This window comes from Lissotriton helveticus, chromosome 6 (genome assembly GCF_964261635.1).
Source record: "Lissotriton helveticus chromosome 6, aLisHel1.1, whole genome shotgun sequence".
In the NCBI taxonomy this organism is placed as follows: Eukaryota; Metazoa; Chordata; class Amphibia; order Caudata; family Salamandridae; genus Lissotriton; species Lissotriton helveticus.
This window is the reverse complement of record NC_136067.1, coordinates 468,614,626-468,639,623: the sequence shown is the minus strand read 5'-3', so window position 1 is coordinate 468,639,623 and position 24,998 is coordinate 468,614,626. Positions and strand designations below refer to the sequence as shown.

The window sequence follows — 24,998 nt, the reverse complement described above, 5'->3', positions numbered from 1 at the left end:
TCCGAACAGTTTTTCTCTCACTATGACTATTTCACAATCAGAAGACAAATAATTACAGCAGTTAACACACAGTAGCTTGAACTTTAAATATTGCAAAATGAGAAAGCATAACAATGCTTTTAAAGGATAGCAGATCTAGAATATTACATACTTATGACAGAAACTCTTGATATGATTTTATTATTCATCTACCTATGCCTCTCAAATGTATTATTATATACAATCCACCCTCCTCATATAATGAGAACATACCAATGCCCTCAGGGTGGTCTTACTAATAATACTCATGACTCAAATTAGTCAGTGGAAAGAATGGAGTATTTCACAGAGGGAAAGTTTTCACAACCCACCTCCCTTGATGCTTGAAACCGCTGATTAAATGCATTTTTATTCAAAATATCTACCTGAAAACTAGAGATTGAAACTCTCATCTTGTAAAAATCCACGATATCCTTATCCTGTCCATCAGCGAGCATCCTGTGTTATATTCCTGCCATATTGTCAAGATCTGTCAGAAAGATCAATATATCAGCAATGAGCTCTCTAAATAGGTTCCAACTTATTGATCCAATCACAAATAATCATATTGTCAAAGTCACACTGTGCTCACCTCTTTTCTAAATCTTTCTCTCCCAACTCAGTCCTCTACCATATCTGAATCAAAGATAAAGAATATATATTTATTAACAAAACCACTAATAACTACTGCATATTTCCTCCCAAACCTTTAAAATAATGCTATGCTGCCAGAGAATGCCCCTTTCCATACCTTGCATCGATTCAAAGTATCTCTGCTCACGTATCAAAAGGCGTCTTCAGTCTGGCCCGATAAATCCGGAATGAATGCAATAACCCGCCAAACTCCAATTTAAAGTATGGATTGCTAAATCAGATACACGCTTTAGAAGTAACCTATGAAGAAAAAAACATGAAAAAGCCCACCAATCGCTGAGCAGCACATCCTTAAACTCCTGGTGCTCCCTCTCAAGTCCGCCGATGATTAGCCATGAAGTCATAGCAACTCCCCAAGCCAAATAATCAAGCGAGCAACACTATTTTTACTATCCACCAATCACTGAGCAGCACATTCTTAAAATCCGGGTGTTCCCTCTCAAGTCCGCCGATGACGTATCTAGCCATCAACTCAAAACTTCTCCCCAAGCCAAATAGTCATGCAAGCAACACTATTTTTCCATCCTCCATTCACACGAAATCTAATAAAATTTGTCCTCCAATCAGGACACGGTTAACTTTTAATCGCTCCACTGGCGCTTCATTAGCGTGTCCCTGACCTAACCACTATCCTGTTTACAGCACTTCCAATACCGAGTAACCGGAAATGCATTAAACAAGTTCTTTGTCCAATCCACAGATGTTTAACAACAACTATCTCCAATCAGTGAAAAGATATCAAACTGTTACGTATTTGTTCATAAGTCCCCCTTCCTGCTTCTAATAATGAACTCCCGTGATCCGCTAAAACATCGTTCTATTTCCAGACAAAGATATAATGTTTTAAGTACTCATATTCCTACGCTTGTGATCATTTATGTTCCAAAGTCCAAGTACTTCCAAAATCATCGAACCTCGTTTTCTCTACTGCACAATTATACCAATTGCTTGATGTACCAAAATTCAAGTACCTCAAAAATAATCGAACCTCATTTTCTCTACTGCACAATTATACCAATGGGTCAAGATTGTTAGAATTGTCCTCTCTACCTAACGTCTTAAACACCCACACTCGGTAAAATCCCTTATTAGTCCACTTCTGGGCTAAATTGAAAGAACGTAATTAATTTGCTATTACATCCTGAACCCATCCACTGGTATGCTTAAATCCTGAAGGGTAAGCTTAAGCTAACAAGTCCTGATGGCAACTCCTAGCTATTCTACACTATTTTCTAAATGACTACAACCGTTTCAACATCGCATATATAATTACATAAAAAACCACCAAGTCCCTTGACTTATCAGGCAATCAGCTGCAAAAAAACACACACTAAAGAGTAACGTTTCATTCCAGTCTAACTCCAGTAACCACAATTCTAAACAAAGTACAACTGCACTCAATATCTCCCAATCAATTCTAATCGGCGCTAAAAAATATATATACATACAACTAGATCATTAGTTTAAGAAATATGCAGTTCAGTGTCAGTGTTCAACCCTCGGGAAACCGATCTACACTTACTGATCCATCTTACTTCTGCCTATCTGATCCTCAATCCCCAATCGCCTCCTCTAATACTTGGAATCACCTTCTGTATACCATGAAACCTGAACTCTTGTTGCATGTTATGTTGTTCCTTAATATGTGAGTACAGGGGTGATCTAATATCTTGATTGATAATTGAGCCTCTGTGCTCCTGAATCCTAGTTTTCAAATCTCTTTTAGTACTACCAATGTACATTTTATTACAAGCACAAATGATTGCATAAATTACGCCTGTACTATTACAATCAATAAATTCTTTAATGGAATAGCGCTGCTGGCTATTATACATGAAATCTTTCATTTTATTCATGCCCAGAACACAAACATTGCGTGACCCACAGACATAGAAGCCTTTTGGTGGCAGTGGCAAGCAATTAGAATTGATTGTTCTTAATGGTTGAACATAATTCCTAGTTACCATTTCCTTAATAGTGGAACTTCTTTTATAAGTTACCACTGGTCTATCTCCTACCAGATCTAACAAACCTGGTACTCCCTTGAGTAAATTCCAATTCTTCTCTAGAGCTTTGATGATTCTGTCTTTCTGTGACCAGTAAGTCATGACAAAAGTCATTCGTTCTTTAGACTCTACTTTCTCCTTCTGAACCAAGGTAGATTCCCTTTTGATTTTCATCACTCTTTCTCTAGCCTTTTCCAAATCCCTTTTCTTATAGCCCCTATTCCTTAATCTATTCTGAAGATTATCCAATTCAGTTCTAAAATCCCTCTCCACGCTGCAGTCTCTTCATACTCAAATCATTTCCCCATACGGGATTCCTGTCGTTACTGATGCAGGATGGAAACTATCTGCTTGTAATATGAAATTGGTAGCTGTACTTTTTCTGAACAACTTACTGCTAATTGAATCACGTCCACAAATAACTCTACATAAAGGAATTCTATTTTGTTAATATTGTGATTCATGGTGAAACTAACATTAAAGTCATTCTGGTTTAAGTAACTGAAATATTCTGTATACAGAATCAGGGTCAGAGCTTTTAAAGATTCCAGCACCAAACGTCACTACTTAGTATACCTGTTCAATACATTTTCTAGCCTCAGTGCATCCGGTTTGAGATGTGGCCCATATACATCCCACTTTGGCAGAACAAGATCCACCGTTACAAGATACTAGACTTTACCTGCACTCGAGAAGTATTATTTTAAGTATGTAACCAATGTAGTGCAGTTTATCTGAAACACTCAAGAACAAATATCACAGAATAGAACGACTTCCCAGACAAAATATTATTGAATGATCAAATATCTTGATTGTAGTTGTATCAAATCCTTTATTTATTGTTACTCAAATGTCCTCCTTTTCCACTTAAAAACACCACATGATTGCTTTGCCGCCATGGTGTTTCATCCCTCTTGGGGCTTCTTCAGGGCTTGTTATAGTACTGTGTCATATGTTGGTGATAAGTATGGCTACAAGCCAACCTTAGCAGCAACATGGATAAATGAGATGTATTCTTTTCTTATGATGGTCCTGAATACATGGTGCTATCAGACGTGTCCTCTCTCAAAGATGAGGAAGTAATAAAAACAGTTCTCGTAATTTGTGAAGATTCCGTAATCTGAGTTCGCTGTCCTGATATTAGATTCATGCGTGGATTGTTCCGGTACGGATAAGGCCACATTACCTGAATTTAACTGTTGGATTCCTGTTGTTACTGATTAGGATGGAAACTATCTGCTCGTATATAGAAATAGTAGCTGTACTTTTTCTGAACAACTTACTGCTAATTGAATCACCGTCCACAAATAACTCCACATCAAGGAATTCTATTTTGTTAATATTGTGATTCATGGTGAAACTAACATTAAAGTCATTCTGGTTTAAGTAACTGAAATATTCCGTATACAGAATCAGGGTCAGAGCTTTTAAAGTTTCCAGCACCAAACGTCATTACTTAGTATACCTGTTCAATACATTTTCTAGCCTCAGTGCATCGGTTTGGGATGTGACCCATACACATCCCACTTTAGCTGGATACAAGTTACAAGATACTAGACTGACCCCACACTCAATAAGTATGCATTTTAAGTATATAACGAATGTAGTGCAGTTTATATGAAACACTTAAGAACAAATATCACAGAATAGATCGACTTACCAGACAAAATAATATTGAAAGATCAAATATCTTGATTGTAGTTGTATCGTGATGTATTTTACATCACAATATTTCCAACTCGATATTTGTGTACGTCGACATTTCAAACTCAAAATTCTGTCTGTGCACCGCCAGGTGTATGCACCCTGTCCAAGCTGGAACCACAATCCTAGTCAGAGTAAGTCAGATACACACTATTAATTAACCTGTGCTCTCCCTCTGGTAGTTTGGAACAGAGCAGGAAGGCTTAAATTAAGAGGTAATATTTAAAGTATTTGTGCAACACTTCAAACAGTAACTCAGTGAAAACACCACAAAAAAACTCCACACCAATGGAGAAACATATAGTATGAGTTTATAAATAAGACCATCACAAACACCAAAAATCCAATAAATAGAAGTCAGGATGTGAATTTTTAAAGATTATAAGTGAAAAGTAGCACCTATATGGCTATCTCTCTACACTGAACCGGCACACCATCAAGAGTACAGGCCCGCAGCAATGGAATGGGGGCTGGATAGTGAAGCCATGCAAGCCCCACTGATCCTGGTTGCAACAATGAGATGCAGGTGCAGCTGAGCGATGCGTTCGTGTTGATCCCGCAGTCAAGCTGATGCGTCAATTTTCTCCATGCAAACACAAGGAGATGGATGGACCGAGCGCTGACACTTTTCAGACATGCACCCCAAGTCACAGATCTGGGTCGAATCCATCATCGTTCTCTAGCTCACTACGCCACCGCAGTTGAGACACAGCTATATGCAAATCAGTCTTGACCCTGTGCCTCATGGGAACAGTCCAGCCTGAACTGCCAAGCGATGCCTTCCATGGGCTGGAAACAAGCATCTTGGGACCGGTTTCAGGATAATACCTCTCTTCAGCCAGGCAAGCTTGAATCCAGTGGCAAGTGAGCAAGGGACCCAGATTTATAAAGGCTTTGTATTAGTGCAGTGCTTCAAAACATGATACAAACCAGTGCAAACTATTGATTTGGGATTTACTTTATGCTAGAAAGTGACCCTGAATTAACGCAAGGTAGTCTTTTGTGTCAAATTGGCATATCAAGGGATGTCCATGGCTGTTCCCATGCTGCCATCCATGAATTTTGAAAACAAACCCTATGTACCTTAAAAAGGTATATAAGGCTTTGAGCCCAAAATGTACAATTCGAAGCAGGCATATTGATTGAGAAAACTTTTCTTTAATCAAAACGTTTTAATTTATCATATACTGTGTGGTTCAGCACATATACAAAGTTATAATTTTTTATAGTATGCCTAAGTGTAGTATTTTCACTGGCAAGGTACCTGTTCAGTCCACAACCTATGCAAGACTTCACACACACCCCCTTGCACTATGGTGTAAGCCTGTGTGTGTGGTGCAATGCAGCCTAAATTCACTAAGTTAGGTGAGAGCAACAGCGCTAGATCTTAGTAGATACGGCACTGTCCTGCTCTCTCCCTTTAATGCATTACAGTGCCACAACTTTAGTCGGTGCAGTGTGGGGTGACCTTTTATTAAATGTGCCTCTTCGTTTACACTTTACATTCCTTATTCATTAAATATATTACTTTAAAAATGTTCCGGATCCTTGAACTGATGGCAGCGAGTCTCTTATTGGACATTGTTTATTAAGGATGCGTTTAATATTTTTTCCCTCTAGCGGGTCCCCTTAAGCACATTGCTGTGATAGTTTACCTGTAGCATATGGATATTTTAGCCATTCATCCACCTCACCTTGCTAGGCTTATTTCTTATATTGACAATAAAGATATTTCAGGGATAACATTTTTCAAAAAAATCTGATATCTCAACGTTGCTGGCAATTTGATGCTAGCTCATAGAACAAGTTACAACTATTCAATAATTTTTGAACACGTTAGTTCATCTTATTCTCAAGGAATGTGTTCATCTGGACAATGTAATGTCAATGTCAATGTAATGTCAACTATCAACAACGAAAGAAATATTAAATGTGCTGTACAGCTTTAAGCTGTAAGTGGCCAGAACATTTCACTCTCAACGTAGAAATCACACAAACGATATCATGACAACAATAAGCTGTGTTATAAAGAAATACAGGTGCAAATATTTTAATTTGTAAAATATAACTCGAATGTAAAAAAAAAAGAGGTTAGTCGGTCCTGGGTGAAAAAACAATCTTTAATGGCTGTAACAAGTTTCTTCGAGGAACCCACTGAGCAAAAAAATATTATTATAGTTGATGAAAGAAGTATGATTTTCAAATAAACCCCGGATTGCCGTTGTTCCATGTTAGAAGAGTGGGTGAGATTATCAACATCTCTGATTAAATTGCCCTTGAACTACCACCAACTTATTAGATTTTTACCTGCATCATGTTAATAGATAATTAAAAAATAACGTAAAACATATGCAAACCCTATTCTTCAATAAAATACTAGCAAACACTTGATGTATACACTCGGAATATGCCATTAACGTTTCAATCACCAGGTCTGCAGTTGTGGAAATTAAAATAGTCATACAAAACTAAACAAAAAAAAAAATATATATATATAGATATATCTTTTCATTATTAACAGGCTGCCTCGCATTACTACCCTGGCATCTGTGTAATAGAATAACATGTATTGATCACCACTGCTAACATTGTAGTATTTATTCCTTTATATTTAATTATTATTATTTTTTTTTATTCTGCCCTCATTCGCCACCAATCTCGCTTCAAATACACACTCAAGTTGTCTGTACTCACACTCAGCAAGCTGAGAGGCTTAATAGTCTAAGGATGGAGAGACCCGCCTACCAGTACATGGACTTGCTTGTGTGCTAATGAAGACACCAACTGATATAACTCTGTTAACAAGCTCCAGGAGCTAGATGACCTTCGTCTTAAAACTTCCAGTCCTAGACTGAAAGCATCCGACATGGCCCATAGAGTATTGAGGTAGCATATTCATAGGACCCAAAAAAAAAAAAGGAAAGGGGGAAACCCCCTATACTGTCAACACCGGGTCCCATCTTGATTTCAATATGTTTCAAAATGTTCTCTTATTTTTGCTGCCAGATCTCATTAAATCTAACCTGGAAATCGCCAAGACTGAGGACTGGCAGTCTAAAAAGGAAGGAGGGATAGGGTCTGTCCATTTTATACAAATTTGTCTCCTAGCTAGGAGAATGGCATAAAAAAGTAGCGATTGTGCAGGACCACTGACATTATCCTTCAAGCCAAAGATGATCAAGGGTAAATCAATAGTAACTAATGTGTCAGACAAAAAATTTCTAATGCTGTCCCAAAAATAGGCCAGAGCTGGACACTCTTTAAACATATGTATGTCGGAGGCCAAAGCCAATCCACATTTCTTACAACATACAGGCAACTCTTTATTGATTTTTGAGAGTTTCAATGGGGTGAAATAAGCCCTGTGAATAGTGAATAGATGGATCCTTTTTAACCATGTCTGTTTTACAATTTCGTATAAGATTGTAAACAAACACTCCCACAATATATGACAGCCTTGAATAGGTAAAAACCTTCCCCACAGTTTCTCGGCAAGTTTAAAGTCACCGTCCACTTCCTCCAATATAGCCTGGTACCAGAAGGAGACTTCCTTCTTCCCTTCGGGTCTAGTCACAAGATGATGTTCCAAGTGATTGCCTCCACCTATTAGGCTTCCATGAGTTGTTTGTAAGTGTGACTGGGCCCAGCTGGCGAGCTGAAAATATATAAATTTGGAGAGGCCAACCCCAACCCTTTCCCTAAGTTGTTCCCATGTAACTATAGTGCCATCTGGGATCAGATCCCCCAAAACTACCAGACCGCCTTCCCTCAGAGGTGTTGTCAATCTGTCCCTCAAACATTCTGGGCCGCCGGGGGAATCCCATAGGGGAGCCAAGCTAGAGAAGTGTCCGAGAATAACTGACATCAATTCTGCCCATGTTTTACGTAGGCCTTGAAAAACCTAAAGCCTATTTTTTTTTTTTAAACTTTGGATCACCAAATTTGAACAAAAAACTCTCCACCGATAATTGTGCACCCTGAAGCATAGCTAAAAACATCCCTCCTGCTCCAGTATTAACCGGCATTTTCAGAAGCATACGTGCATGAGAGAGTTGGAAGGCCCAAGCAAAAAGCAGGATATCTGGCAAAGCGAGACCTCCCTTCTCCCTCCTGCGTCTTAACTTTTTCCAAACTGTCCTGGAGAGTTTATATGCCCAAACAAACGAGTTGATATCCCTCTGAATTTTATCAATTTGTGATTTTTCAAAATGGAGGGGAATACTATTGAAAAAAAGGTAATTTTCGGGAGTATTGACATTTTAACTAAGTTGACTCTACCCATAATAGAAAGAGGGAGCGAAGCCCAAGATTTCATTAACTTCACACACTCTTTTGCCACCGTGGTCAAATTAGATTCAGCTATCTTAGTTATGTCTTGCAGGATATTTACCCCCAAGTATCTCATTCTGGGGCTTATCTGGTGGTGATGTTGATTTGCCTCCTGATTCCAGACCATAACCTCTGTCTTTGCGGCATTGATTTCGTAGCCTGAGACTAGTCCAAACTCCTGAGCTTGGATGATAACTGCTGGAAATGCTGTGTCTAGATTGGCTGTAAAAATGTAAATATCATCAGCGTAGAGGGCTATCTTCCTCTCTCACTCCCCATACTTGAAAGACTGGATGTTAGGGCCCTCTCTGAGCCGTTGAGCGAATGGCTCGATATATAAATCAAAAAGGAGAGGGGAGAGTGGGCAGCCCTTTCTAGTCCCCTGGGTATATTAAAAGAACCTGTGATATTGCCGTTTACAAGAAGTCTACCCGTTGGTCTCTGGTAGATAGACTGTATTGTACGGCGACATTTCTCGCCAAGATTGAATTTTTCCAAGACCTCCGACATGTATATCCAATTCACCCTGTCGAAGGCCTTGGTGGCATCCAGGGTCATAGCTGCCAAGAGAATAGAGTGTGTAGAAGCCAGATTTATCACTCCAATTAAATCGTATGTGAGGTGCGAAAGCTGGCAGGCCTTAATGAAGCCTTTTTGGTCTGAATGCAAAATGCCTCCTGCCACTATACCTAATCTTGCTGCCAATATTGAGGTGAAAATGTTATAGTCAGCATTCAAGAGAGATGTGGGTCTATAAGACCCACAATTAGATGCTGCTTTCCCTGGTTTCAGGATCAGGGCTATAGTGGCATTGTTCCATGAATCTGGCGGATTTAATCCTTCTTGCAATATCTGATTGAAGAGGTTCGTCATTATGGGAATGACCTGATCACTTATCGCTCTGTAGATCTTGTCTGGAAGCCCATCCGGAAACGCAGCCTTTCCGTTCTTGCTTCCAGAGATAGCATCCTTTACCTCAGCAGAGGAAAAGGTTGTGTCTAGATGTTCCTGCTCTTCTAAATTGAGGGAGGGGAGAGGGATGCCTCCAAGCCACCTCTGAGCACTATAGCTGTCTACGCTACCTTTCTCCCGATAAATAGATTGAAAAAAGGTCTGAAAGGCATCACGGATTTCCTCGTCAGTTATTATCACTTTTAATTTCCTTACTATAGCTCCTCGCTCGGTCTGATTTACTCTTCCATGCAAGGAGTTTGCCCGCTCCTTCTCCGTACTGGAAGTGGGAGATCTTACTGGCTTCCAATCTTCGAGTAAGCCTGGTGTTCAAAATATTTTTGAGCTGGGCTTTCAATTTATTAACCTTGTCTTGTTTCTCTTGCAGAATTTCAGGGGATACTAGGCTTGAAAGATCTACCTCTGCGTCTTTCAGCCTGTTTTCAATTTCCGTGATCTCTTCTTTATAGTTTTTGTTTCTATAACAAGACCTACTGGTAAATTGGCCTTGCAGAAAGGCTTTTAAGAAGTCCCAAACTTGGGGCGGTGCCAGCGTTCACCTCCAAGAACCATTCCACTTCTTGTGAGAGGAAAAAGACTTCCTCTTCCTAAACAAATATAGCTCGATTGAAGGACCAAGTCCTAATTGAACTAGAAACTGGGCATTTCAGAACCAGGACAACCCCAGAGTGATCCGAGAGATGGGGTGTCAGGTATGAGATGTTCTTCACCTGGCTCCTTAATGAGTCGCTGACCAGAACAAAGTCGAGTCTTGATTGGTGCCGATATTTATAATTTCGATATGACACCCCTAACTGCTGCCCAGATCTATCTCTCCAAATATCCGATAAGGTGAACTGCCTCATTGCCCCAAGCAAATACTCACGAGATTTAGAAAATACTACAGCTCTGTTGGTTGGGGATTTATCTAATGTGGGGTTCAAGACGATGTTAAAGTCACCTGCCAGGACCATTCGTTCAGGGAAGTCAAGTAGATGTGAGAAAATAGACTCTAGACTAGAGGGGTCATCGTGGTTGGGACCGTAATTTCCAATTAAAGTTAGCAAGGTCTCCATTATTACAACTTTTACAATGACCAGAGAACATGGCTAGTTGAGCTGCCGCTGCACCCGGAGGTTCTGCCTACCTTCCCGCCATGGTGAACGCGCGCTGATTACGGAGGGGATTTTCTTCCCCTGATCGGCGTGCAGGGATTGTTCTGCCCGTTTTATTTTTAGCTGTGTTTTGGGGTTGTTTTTCCATTTAAGCTGCCTGTTTAGGCTTTGATTCTTCTTTGCCTTCATGGCCAACTTCGTACGGATGTGTATCGGCTCTGGTATTTCTCCTAGCCCGGTTTTGGCTTATCCCTGTCCAACACAATGGGAGGCGGCAGCGCTGGAGCTGAGGAGGAGACGGAGAGCAGCAGCCCGTGGTCTCCTCCGGGTCACCCGGGGAAGAGGCAGCACTAGCTGCATACTGCCCAAGCTGGAGAACGCCGGGGAAATTGACAAGTGCAGCAAGGAGGGAGACGCCGGAGCGTTGCTGCAAGGGAGCCCGGAGGAGCATCCCCAGGCTGGTGGCAGTTTGTTGGTTTGCGGGTGGCCCCAGACTCAGGTGGGACACGCCACAGCTGTTGTCAATACCCCAGCCTCTGTCCAAGCTTACAGTAAAACCACAGGAATGGGAAAAAATGCAGAGGGGGGGCCCTGCAAAGGCAACATCTGTCAGGAAGGATATTAAACAGGTATTTGAGAATAGACTGGAGGATAGTCTGGGTCTAAGCACAGTTATTGTTAACAATAGCACAAACGACAGTACTAAGGAAGGCCACGGTAGCAGAATCGCTAAGACGGAGACCGCAGTAAAGATCACCTCAACTTTTCTATTGTGGGGAAGTTAAAAAAAGGAATATAAAAAATCGGGCAGGACTATAAGCACTCCTTCAGAAGCCAAGCTCAAGATTACCCCTACCTTAAGGTCTTACTTTAAAGTCCTCCCGGAGGTCCTGTGACTTGTGAGACAGGGAGAGACCGGAAAGTCAGGGAAAGGAAAAACAACTGAACCCACAGAGGGATCTGCTAATATAGAAGCATTAATGGCAGAAAAGACAAAGTCGGGGGGTTCCCCACTCCTTGGTGAGCCTGGTTCATTTGATACTGGAAGTCTTGCTTTGGAGTGGAGAAATAATGCAATGGAGGTGGTAGGTCAGGCCCCTCAAGTTGAATGCCCGGACACCCCCAAGGACATATCTAAGGGATCGGCAGGAGGTTCAGACAGTGGGGCGATGGCTCAAAATCCGGAGAAACACTCGATTTCTTCGTTAGAGCTCCTTCTGGCCTCACTATTGGCAGATATAAAAAAAGGGTTTGAGGTCTCCGCGGCAAATCAAGGAGAGATCAGGAGTTTTTGTGAGTCACTGGACAAGAAAGTGGACCCTTTAAACACCAGGACGGAGACACTAGAATCAAATGTGGGGGCATTAACAGACCAGCTCTTTGTCCTGAAAGCAGATCTAGTCACTCTCAAAAGAGATGAAGGGGTCCTGCGAGACCGGATGGAAGCATTGGAAAATAACTCTCGTAGGAATAACCTACGAATACTGAATGTTCCAAAGGGGAGTGAAGGCGAGGATCTCAAGTCCTTCGTGATCACACTCTTAAAAGAGTCACTTGAATTGGAGATCTCAGAAGATGAACTGGGCAGGGACATCCAGAGAATTCACAGAGACCCCTTCAGATGAAACCTGAATCAACCTAAACCGAGAAAGATCCTCATAAACTTCCATACTTACTCATTGAAGAAAAGATTCTCAACCTATCTCCCTAATATAAGTCATTGAAGGTTAAGGAGTTTTCATTCCAGATTAGATCAGATATGGCTAGAACAACGTTAGATAGACAATGGGAGCTGGGTAGGAAGCTGGAGGACTTTAAGAAGCTAGAAGCTGTGGCTCAACTCAAATCCCCTGCCTCTTTGAGGATCATGTTTAAGAACAAAATGCATGATGTGAGATCAGTACAGGAGGCAGAGGAATTACTCGCTAACATGCAGATGAGCAAGGATCAGTGAACTGGTCGGCGATACTTTTGCATAATCTTTCCTAGCTTGTTCCCCAGTTTCCCTAGGCTCCCTTCACAGCTTGCCTTCTAAATATAAATATTCTTCTATGCAGCAAAATTAAGGGGAGTAGATAGGGTAAAAAAAGGAAAAGAAAAACAAATATTTAAAAAATATATCTATAAAAACGAAATAAATAAATAACGTGTGTATAGGATAAGGTTTTCCTCCTTTTTTTTTCTACTTATATCCCATATCTATTTCGCTGTAATTAGGTTGGGTCAGGTTAAGTTAGGTTCTTTTTTTTGTTTCTCTCCTTAGTATTTCTTGTTTTCTCTTTTTTGGGGCGGAGGGGATGGCCGCCTCCGGGGTGCAATTATCTGGACTCCATTTATCCGGATGACTGGGGGTAGGGTTCTCCATGGGTGGGGGGGGGGGGATGTTGAGGCACAAGGGTAGGGCGAGGGGGCAGCTGGGAAAAAAAACAAAATCCGCATTTCGACTATCTTTGACCTGTCCAACTTTAAAGCTAACAATAAGGGCGTTGGAAGTGGGTTGATCTGCTTGAGGGTGCTGATGTCTGTGCCTCAAGCCTTGAACACGGTGGACAAGCGGAATTCAGAGCCACCATGAGTTCTTTTCAGATTCTTTCCTGGAACGTCAATGGCCTGGCACTAGACCAAGAAGAGATAAGATCGTACAATATCTACGGGACTCTTCAGCGCAGGTCATTGTCCTCCAGGAAAGTCATCTACTAGAATAAGAGATGATTTCTCTGTTAAAGAGTCAAATCTGGGTAGGCTCTTTTGTATGCACAAGTCAATCAGAAAACATTAGAGGGATATCAATCATGTTTAAAAAACAGCTAGAGCTCATATCTTATCCCAGAACATTGAAGTATTGAAATGCAAAAAAAATAAGAGGATCTAATAGAACTGATGGTTTCACAATTGAAGCAACTCCGTTTTTTTCATAATTCTTTTTTTCCGGCAAACTGCCCATTTCTTTAGTTTTTTTTTTTTAGATATTAGGTGTATACAAAAATAATTTTCCAATTAAAACACATGTTCCAATGCAACGCCAATCAATCTACACACGGTAATAACAGTTCATCATAAATATCCATAAATACATGAATACATCATGATTAAATATGAATCAAAATTAGTCCTAGGAATAAAAGAGCAAGATATCCATAATTTACTACATTCTAGCATCCCTCCAGCTCAAGAGAGGGGCCCAAATCTTCTGCCCCAATTCCCTCATCCTTCTACCCCTGTGGGAGTATAGGGACGCCTCCATATTGTGGATGCCAAGCAATCTTGATAGCCACATCTGGAATGAAGGTGCCGTGGAGTCCTTCCTCCGCGCAGCCACAAGTATTTTTAAGATTGATATACAAATAAATACAAATGCTTCCTCCTCCTTTTTCAATCTTAACTTAGAATCCATTCCAAATATCATCAATACCGGGATAGGGTGATCTTGATCCCTAGCAGCCCCTCCCAGAATTTTCCGATCTCCGCGCCAAGTTTATTCAGTGCACTGCATTCATAAAACATGTGCACTAAATTTGCCGGCCCCAGGGAACACCTTGGACACCTATCGGCATCTCTTTTCCCCCACTCAAACAGCTTAGCTGGAGTAAAATATAGCTTATAAAGCGTCTTATAATGTTGTGCCCTAAGGTTCGAGGAGCGAAATAGATTACTAGCCATCTGCAGCACTCTATCCAAATCCAAATCTGGGTCCCCTAACTTTAGCGCCCAGGAGGCCTCCACCTTCTCCATATCGTCTTGCAATGTATCAGATAGAGCCCCATATATCATGCCAATCCTGGTACCACCCTCTAGAACATAATCGATGATCTTGATTCTTCCAACTGGGTTAATACGCGGTCTAATAGACATTACGGTTTGGAATATTTGCATGCACCTAAAACTATGTTTACCCTCAAACCCCAAATTTCTGTTGGAGCCCCATAAAGCTCATCGGGGCAGTGCCTTCCCAAAAATCCCCTATTCAATTAAATGTGTTTCTTTTGGTAAATGCCTTTTATGGCTGCTTCTTGTATATCAATGTTTTCCCAATGCAAACTGAGCTGCTCCCCTAGCAGGAGGTGTTAGGTACTGCTTACTTTAAGATTGTCTCTGTTGAGCAGGAAAACCCACTCCCAGTCCGAATCTCTTCTGTCCTATTTGATTCCATGTTCTCACTTCATATTGCAGTTTAATAAACATTGTGCGACAACTTAATGTGCCAGGGAGGTACTGGAAATACAGGGGCATATTACCAAGCAATAGCGATAATTATCGCTATTGCTTGGTTAGAGACAAATATTTACCGCTGAGCTGCGGCGATTTTTATCGCAAATAAACCTTGGTATTACCAAGGTTTATCGCAAATGCGATAAAAATCGGCCGCAATGCATGAATATCGCTGAAAAGTCAGCGATATTCATGCACTACAGAGCTAATGCTCTTAGCCATGTTATCCACCTCCCATTGGATAACATGGCTAAGAACTGCTCAGGGCAGGTGTTAGCTTTTGGAGATATTCGCGCTTAGCGCGAATATCTCCATAAGTTGGTAATAGGAGATAGCGATGTTAGCGACTGTTTCCAGTCGCTAACATCTTGGCACGCTCACTTTGCATGTCATTAGTGATAAATATCACTGACATGCAAAGTGGGGCCCAAGATGGTCGCTATCTCCTACTAGCTGTCGCTAACTGGTGTTAGCGACAACTAGGTAATAGGGAGATAATTTTATCTCCGCTTTCTTGGCTTTTAAAGCCAAAAAAGCGGAGATAAACCCCCTTGATAATATACCCCACAATTTTGAAAAAGGAACGAACAGCCATGCATGCAATTGAAGGTCACATTCAATTTCTAATAGAGTGCTCTGTGTTTTAGGGAGTAATCCGTTTAATTAGACTAACAAACTACAAAGATAGTCTAGTAAATTCGTTTTTGAGAGCAGCAAGGGCACTTCTTTAAATTGAGATAGTCGGATGAAAAAGTTAGCCAGGAGTGTCTATATGCTATTGTTCTATATTATATTTATACAGATTTTTTGCCAGAATAATATAAGCAATATTTATAATTAGTTTGTTTTTTTAAATATTTGGTGGCATGAGCTAAATCCAACTGCATCAGAGCGCAGACCCACAAAAGAAGATAACATTTGGGATAACCGTGCAGATCAACAATCATCTTTTGACATGGATTGGAAAGCAAATAGGAATGTGATTGTTGGAAATGAGTTCCACTCATTTAGTACACCGACATAGTTTTAGTCTTTGATTTGGACCTTTATTGCGGGTGAGCCTCACCTCCTGAGTCACACTCTCAGTACTTTCTTGGTAAAAAAAAGTAGGCCTTTTGAGATAAAGCTGCTGTAACTCAGATAGGGTAACAGGCACAGGGGTCGTAACATGTTAATATGTGCACACACATCTGCACCAAAGTGGATTGCACCTGCTGCTCCTTGAGCCATTAATTATTTGCAATTTTTGTCAATCCGGACCACCCATTGTTTGCTGAATTATTTGAAAATAAAGAAGGCTTTATGATAGGAAATATGCTCTTTAACTGTTAGGTCACTGTTGAAAGAGCCATATTTTCAGGTGGTTATGGGACGGAGGAAGTTCGTTATGCAGACCCTTTCTGAGACAGGTATTGTATTCCAAAGTGAGGCAGCTTTGATGTTTTCCAATCTGATGGAAGTGCTTCTCGCGTAGTAGTCCTCCTTTGACCAGTGCTGAGCTTGGTACAGCGACCACACTTGCAGGCAATAAGACAGGGCCGACCCTATGGTTGGCCTTCTGCTGTACACACACTTATCCTTATTTACTGAGTAGCTGGAAAGCAATGTAGGCACATTCAAATTCACAACATGTGAGTCCCATTTTTATGCAATAATCAGGTGAGCTGTAGTAGATCATTTTTAGGTTTTGCCTTAGCCATGCGTACGAAGTACGCATGCGCTAGCAAAACCTCTTGATTCCTATCTGGGGTGATGACCCGCCTCTGCCTATCATTGGCTAGCTCCATAAATGGAGGCTAGCCATTGGGAGGCAGAGGCTGTCAATCGCGTTTTCTCTCGAAAACGCGATTCGGGGGCGTTTCTGGTGCTTTTTTTAAGCCCCGCCCCTTTGTCCCGGGCCGCGCTGCCATTGGCTGCCGGCCCGGGACACCCCCGTGACGTCATTCCCGGGCCGCGCTGTGATTGGCTGCCGGCCGGGACACCCCCGTGACGTCAGCCAATCACAGCGCGGCCCGGGACCTGACTTGTTTTTCTTGTTTCTTGCCTTATGTCTTCCCGCTCTCCGTGCCTGTCCGTGTGTGAAATGGCGCTAACCGACCCAGCGCTAATGGGAATGGGCACAAGTGTGATAGTCTTTACAGAGGGCAATAAACCGTTACTGTCGGTGGTCCTTTCCACGCCTTTCTGGCTGAAGCACCGAAGACTAAAAGAGGGCGCAGAGGCATTAAGTCAATTCAGTGAATACTGTGCCCCGTGAGAGGCGGCCGCCTTGATTCTTCGCTCCCACACACCGAGAGGCTCTCCGGTGGAGAGCGGGCGTCGCTGCCGTTACCCACTTGCTGTCCATGAACGAGTACTGCCCATTGTTGGCTCACCGGCGCGTCCGGCGTGCGCCCGCCGCCCCTCGGCCCAGTCCTTGGTGTGCTAAGGGGCGGGGATGACAGAATACTCGAGGGGGGTGAGGGCAGAGGGAGGCGAGCGTTGCTACAACTAAAGAGCCACAGGCTTTCGGCACAGCCTCGGCGTCCCTCCGGCGGTTGAAGAACGGGGCGCTGTGCAAGTACATGCAGGAGAAACTGGACGACTGGTACCAAGACTACCACGTAAGTCTGACTGGAGACGCCCGTTGGTGAGGGGAGTGCGGTGACGCACGCGCATGCCCCGGGGAGCATGCCCCGCGTCTGAACCACCCGGCAGCGGTGCCCACATGTAACCCTGACATTCATTTTAATTAACTCAATCGATAAATCCAATCTGTTCTTTTTTGCATCCAACCTCTCCATCTATTGCTAACAATATGTTGTGATGTATGTGTGATTGCTTTTTGAATGGCGGGCGTGCGCTTGAGTGCAAAGACTTTTCAATTTGTATGCATAAATTGGAATTCTGGAAGTCGCCGACTTGGACTAATAGGCAACTGATCATCTGCAGCAACCGCAGCACTTTTAACATTATATTAAGTTATATCAAATTTGCTAAAGATACCACGCAAATTATGAACATATCTCCACACAGAGCCTAGCATACACTTTCATCTCTTTGAAAAATCATTTTAGTAATCTGGGCAGTGTAAGACGGACGCCTGCCAGTTTAATAGTACAGACATTTAGCAATGCTTTTATATAAATGCACTCGCCGTTTTCTTTCTGCGTTTTCAAATGTGTCGTTAACAGGTGCTTTAACGCTACGCATGTTATCTGGGCCATGTTAATAGCCTGTTGACTTTCCACTGCAGAGTTTAATATTCCTGCAGTGATTTCACGGGGAAAAAGTTTGGTAACTAAGGACGCTATTTACTATAGTGACGCCTAGCCTATTCTCTGTGAAATTGCAACACTCGCCTGACAGCTAAAGCTTGCAACATAGAACACAAAAAAACAGGAACCGGCCCTGGAACACTGACAATTTGAAGAATGACTTAGATAAGATCGGCAAACAGTAGTAATCTCTTCCCGAGGGGGCGTGGCACGAGCAGACCTTTATTTCCGCTGGACTGGCTCTGATTTCACGTCCAGGAGGGGGAGTGTGGGATTTCGTCATGCAGGTGAAATCTTTTACCGTTTACAAACGGCAGCCTCAGTTGTATCGCTTCATATCACAAGCGTACACACTTGACATTCACTAAAATAAAACATACAAATGCCATTGCAATATCTTTCTTTGCACGTTTATTACTTGGTCCAAAAGGCTGCATGATTTATGCATGGTGCACGTAAATAAATTATATTTTGCCACATACGTTACAGAATACTACATGTTGGGAAGCACACGAGTTTAACAGTAGTGCTGTTCGTACTAACCTGAAAAAGTGCAAGTGCTTGGAATAAGGAATTGACATAAATAGCTCTAGGTGTGTGTTTTCGAAATATATCTGATCTGCTATTATAATTTGTTAGCATGTTACTTCTCAAAAAATCCCTTGTCATATCACGATAAGCAAGTTGGTCATTTTTTTGTATTTGAATTATGTTTCTTAAACAAGATAGATTAGCTGACTACATTTCGTTCAAATTAGGACTATGTGACTTGCTGCAACTGAATACATTTTTAATTTACAAATGAGGGTTTGTAATGTTTAGATTATTGAATCACTTACCAGTGAGGCAGTAAGTGATTCGCAGGGTGTGGCGTTGAGGCACTGGTTGGCACCTGGCTGCTGGAGTCTGAAGTGGTATGTCTGCCATCACCAGGCCACGTCTACTATCTCCCCCTGTGCTACTCTCCCTCCCTGTCGCTATCTCCCCTTGCGCTGCTCTCCCTCCCTGTGTCACTATCTCCTCCTGTGCTGCTATTCCTCCCTGTGTCGCTATCTCCTGCTGCACTACTCTCCCTCCCTGTGCCATTATCTCCCCCTGTGCTACTCTCCCTCCTTGTGTCACTATCTCCCCTAATCTGCTCCCCCTCCCTGTGTCGCTATCTCTCTCTGCAGTACATGGGAGGAAGAAATGTTCAACTCAACACTGGAAAAAGTGTGGGGTTCAGAGACCGTGGGAATGAGGGGCCTGAAATAGCGTAGAACAAGAAGTGGTGGATAGTTCGGGAAAAAAAGGGGAGAGTTGGTTTGTCAGGAGTGATCCGCCTGTTGCCTGCTTGTGACCCTGTTTTCGTGCCTCTGTTGCCTGCTTGTGATCCTGTTTTCGTGCCTCTGTTGCCTGCTTGTGATCCTGTTTACGTGCCTCTGTTGCCTGCTTGTGACCCTGTTTACGTGCCTCTGTTGCCTGCTTGTGGCCCTCTTTACGTGCCTCTGTTGCCTGCTTGTGAACCTGTTTTCATGCCTCTGTTGCCTGCTTGTGACTGTTGCCTCTTGTGACCCTGTTTTCGTGCCTCTGTTGCCTGCTTGTGACCCTGTTTTCGTGCCTCTGTTGCCTGCTTGTGACTCTGTTGCCTGCTTGGGACCCTGTTTTCGTGCCTCTGTTGCCTGCTTGTGGCCCTCTTTACGTGCCTCTGTTGCCTGCTTGTGACCCTGTTTTCGTGCCTCTGTTGCCTGCTTGTGACCCTGTTTTCGTGACTTTGTTGCCTGCTTGTGACTCTGTTGCCTGCTTGGGACCCTGTTTTCGTGCCTCTGTTGCTTGCTTGTGACCCTGTTTTCGTGCCTCTGTTGCCTGCTTGTGACCCTGTTTTCGTGCCTCTGTTGCCTGCTTGTGACCCTGTTTTCGTGCCTCTGTTGCCTGCGGGGGGGCTCGCAGTGTGTGGGGCTCGCAGTGTGTGGGGGGGGCTCGCAGTGTGTGGGGGCTCCGTGTGGGTGTGTGTGGGGGCTCTTTTTGGTGTTTGTGTGTGTAATTTGCGAGAGATAAAGCTAGTGGCATTGTAAATGACAATGCCATTTATTTATGTTAAAAAAAAAACTAAATCAAAATAATGTCAAGAGCAATGCCAATAGCTCTAACTTTAACAAAGGCAAAACCATTGCATTGTAAATGCTTGTTGTTTTTATGTTGTTTATTTTCATGTGAACTTTATTTACCTGGTTCTGTTTCATGAGATACGTTTTATGACATATTAGGAATGATCATAACTTGAACCTGCTTTTGTAACATAAAATTGGCAGCGAAGCAGCAGTGCGATTATATATTCTCGTTTGTAAGCCATGCTTTGAGCACAAACGTGCAGTGTTCAGTTCAGAAGGACCTTTGCAGAAACATGTGCACACAATTCCACGGATGACTGTTCAGAGAAAATCATTCTCAGTAAGATCAAGATGTGCAAGGTAATCGGCAGGGATTGTCAAGCATTAACTTGGTTCTCTTTTTCCACAGCTATGACTTGCATTAACATTGAGACACAGCTCCCGGAGCATGTTGTTTGGAGACTGGTTTCCGGGTCACTGAACGAGTATGGAGCTCAAGTCATGCTAAGCTGCAACCATGGCTATTACTTAGGGGGTCGAAGACTCCTAGAGTGTAGAGCTAACGGAACATGGAGTGGGGGTGAAGAGAGGCCTAGCTGCAAAGGTAAGCCTTTTAGGAATGGATTAATGGAATAGAACATTCGTTTTCAAAGTGTCTGTCATCGTTTGGGAAAGCAAAAAGGTTTATTCGAACTGTGAAAAATGCATGCTCTCGTGCTATTACTCCTGCGTACCTTGATTACTGTAATATTGCAAATGCTTTTTATAACTAACTTGAATTTCATTGCAACTGTATCTAAGAGGCAATCTCACTGAAATGCGAGGAGAGGTATACCCAGAGACAAGAATCATAACCAAAATGTAAATAAGACAGGCGTGAGACTGCAAATAATCAAAGGAAGTGAACCATAAACAAAAATTGAGTGCTCAAAAAGAATCGCGAAGGACTCAATTGAAGACCCTCATATATGTATGTAGCCTCAAGGTGGTATATTATCTCTACTGAGGTAATGTCGTGATTAGCATCATCATAGGATCTCTTTCACCTGAGTGACCCATTTTCCAAGTAAAAAGCCATCCTTTTTCCTGGAGGTCAGCTGTCTATATTGAGACAGAAGTGAGTGTGAGTGGATTAAAAATGTCTCCAATCCCAAACAGATGCATTTATTAAAAAAATTGTGAAACGTGTTGGCGATACAATTAAAAAGAAGGACGATATTGGGTGGGATGGGTCGGTGGTGGAGCAAGATGGCAGCTCCTTACTAAGCTCCTCTGGAGCTGGTAGTGACCTTGCAGCCGAGTGGCCACTTATCCATGCTGTTTCTCTAGCGTCGGAGAAACTATGAAGGCGAGGTGCACCTCACGAGTGCCTGTTGTGTCATCTTTACCGTTGTTTACATGAACAAATCACTGTTCTTTCTCAGACGCGACAGCAATCTTAGGATAGCTGCGCCCGACGTCCGCTGCCTTTAGAGGCTCCGAGCTTCTCTCATGCTGCAAATCCTGCAAGACACGAAATACGCATTCATTGGAGATGCAGGGATTCAATAAAGCCAGCAATCCCTCGATAAACACCCGTCAAGCTCTCTTTGTGCTTTCCTTTTCACAAAACTATGGTCTGAATTGATGTGTCAGCGCTCACCAAATGGCTGCACCCATTCTTTCCTTACATTGAGGCCCCCCTTCTATCGTTGTACCCGGCCCTTGAATAGATGATTTCTTAACATTGAGAGGTACCATTAGGGTGCTTAAACTGGAGCAAGGAAACATAGCTTGTATCCAGGGTTGCCGGTAATGAGGCCTGCAGTTTATTTACTAACTTAAAGTACATTTATAGTGCTGACCAAGCTCGGCTGATCTTTTAGGCCTCACTTTTGCAACTGCAAGAGTGCAGTGCCATGCCTTATCCAGTGTGAGGTCAGTTTGATTTTCACTCAACCTGATTTATGCACTTTTGCGCTTCCCTGTGCGAGAACTCGTTAAGAGGTGGGTTATCGCCTTCTATTGTGTGAGGCACCATTTACTGATATCAACCGTCTATTACTGCCTTCTAATGCTACCTACCATCAGCGGATATTGTGTGTCTCACTTACAGTGGCTGTTGCCCAGTGCTGACCTATGTCCTGATTTCAGCACTCTCCTCACAACAAACAAGAAGCATAACATGGCTCCCTCAAAAAGTGCTTCTTTGCTCTGTTAAGTGGTATTGTGTCCGATGTGACGGGTAAACCACAAAGAACAAGACTTGGTTTCAATTAGCAAGCTCCCCTATCTGCATCAAGTCGTCAAAGTTCTAGTTTTCTTCCTTACGCTCTTTACTAATCACCTGGCTCTACAGGTGAGGGAACATTATGGCTGACTTTAAAGTAAACAACCCAAAGGAAAGGGACATCAAGGCTAGCCTGAAGCACTCTAAACAGTCACCCTTAATCCCAGAATCTCCTGTGAAAAGTGGCCCTGAATCATCCGCTCTAGAGTCCATTTTAGGGAAACTAAACGCAGTAAATGACATTGCACAAAGTACCAAAAGAAATACAAATCTCCTTCAAATAGAAATAACCGGTATACGCAAAGATTAAAAAAAAAAAAAAGTAACCATCAGGCTCTCTAAAGCTGAAATAATACATTAAAAGGTTACCTTTTGCAACGTGGGTTCTCCACTCATGAGGTTTTACTGTTAGCTCAGTGTTACTGTTGATATGTCTTTTTGCTCTCATGTAGGGTGTTTGTTGGAGTGCTGTCTCCTTGGCCCATTCTAAGAGTGGTCTGGATACTTGTTACCTTTTTATTCAGAGATGTATTTTGTACTCCAATTAATCTTTGGCTAATTCTCCTCCTTCTACGTCTTAGGGTATTACTATATTTCTTCTGTCCTCTTTGCCTGTATTGGTATCACTAGGCTATGCTTTTCTCTTGCTTTCCCAGCAGGTTTCTCAGAATATGATGGAATAGTCTTAACATTGTTGGATTATCACTGTGCACAATCAGTGCTCCCTTTTTATTATTATCATACTTTATTTTTGTCTCTCACTCGCACGTTCTGCTTGAGATATTTAGTTGATATGTTCACATAATGCTTCTTTTCTGATTTCTTCCCTCACTGGACCTTTATAATCTATTGATACAAATTGTCATTTAAGGATCGTCCGTTACCCCCAATACCAATATGAATTTGACTCTTGTCTGGAAGGTGCGATTGGGAACCGGGCATTACTCCATAATGTTTTATATGTCATGCTTTGTGAAATGTGCTTTTGTGGCAAATATGGGCTGCAATTGTTATGTTATGCTCTATTTGGCCAGTCTGTAGGGTTCACCAGCTCCTGAGCTCCCTCCTCTTTGGTCCTACACAACATACCCTATGTTTTCTGTCTGTTATAGACTTTGCAAGGTGGGTAGAGGCCATGTGGCCTCAAAATGCTTTCTATTCTTTCTAAACTCCTTTCACTGGTGAAATGTCAGGTACAGCAACAGAAGCCTCAATAGTGGCCATCACGAAAGATGATAAAGATCATTCTGATCCAAAAAAGTTGCGGCCCATATCACTTTTAAATATGGAAAAAAATCTTTGCACAAATTCTTGCCAAAAGATTGGAGCCGGTTATTTCATCGCTAATACATGATTCACTAACTGGTTTTGCAAAGGGACGGCTTCCTAAGTACAACATACAGACCTTTTGCAGTGCAATTGAAAAATCTCGTCTTTCCACTACCCTAACTGCTACCATTGCACTGGATGCCAAGAAGGCATTCAACTAAGTATCTTGGCCTTTTCTTCATGCGATGCTCGACTAACACAATTTAGGCAAATCTCTCAATATTATGATTATGGCTTTTTACACAAATTCTAAAGCTAACATTAGAATCATTGGTGATACCTCCTCCCCCTTCAACCTACATAAATGCATGCGTCACGGTTGCCCTCTCTCTCCTCTATTATTTCTTCTCCCCATCAATCCACTCCACACCTTGTTAAATTCCGCCCACAAAATTAAAGGGCTGTAATTTGGGTCCAAGTCGTACAAAACCACAGCTTATGCAGATGATGTTCTAATATGTAGCGAGGACATGAGAGGACAAACCCATCAGACATTATCCAGAAGTTTTCCCTGGTCTCAGGCTATTCTTTAAACAGAAATAATACAGAAGTCTTTCCATTAAATGCACTATGTTTCTCTTCTCACTTGGCTGACTATGGCCTTAAATGGCAGCCAAACCATCTTAAATATCTGGAAATCTGGTTAGTAAAGACTTAGCCTATGTTCTTGCTCTGAATGAAACACAGACCATTTCCAAAATCAGAGACTTACTAAATATGTGGTGGGTAGAAACCAAACTCTCAAAATGATGGTTACTCCTATTGGAGGCAGACCTTGAAGCAGAGGTCAGACCCGGGACCATGATTCAATTCCCGACGCGGCAGGGTCTTGAGCCCAAATGTCCACAGACTCGACAATTCTCGCTTCGTGCCTACTCGAATCACGGGTTCATACTCTGCAACTCGGGGCAATAGCTTGCTTAATCTCCACTATGGCCCCCCGCGGTGGGATGCCTGGCTTTCACCTTGGGGATGCCCAGTAGGGGTTATCTCACAGGGAAAAAGCCAGGACGGGTTCCCAAAGCAAGCGCCTTGAGACCTTGCGGTGATAAGGTGCTATATAAGAA

At 42.4% G+C, this 24,998-nt stretch overlaps 1 protein-coding gene across 1 annotated transcript in view; it reads left to right on the top strand.

The window, feature by feature from the left end:
* The window catches only part of CSMD1 (CUB and Sushi multiple domains 1), a 4,503,734-nt gene that overhangs the window by 3,995,478 nt on the left and 483,258 nt on the right, over positions 1-24,998 (top strand). The window contains exon 51 of the mRNA XM_078647516.1: positions 20,743-20,937. Coding sequence (XP_078503642.1) covers positions 20,743-20,937 — 195 coding nt within the window. The remainder of the gene's footprint in view (positions 1-20,742; positions 20,938-24,998) is intronic.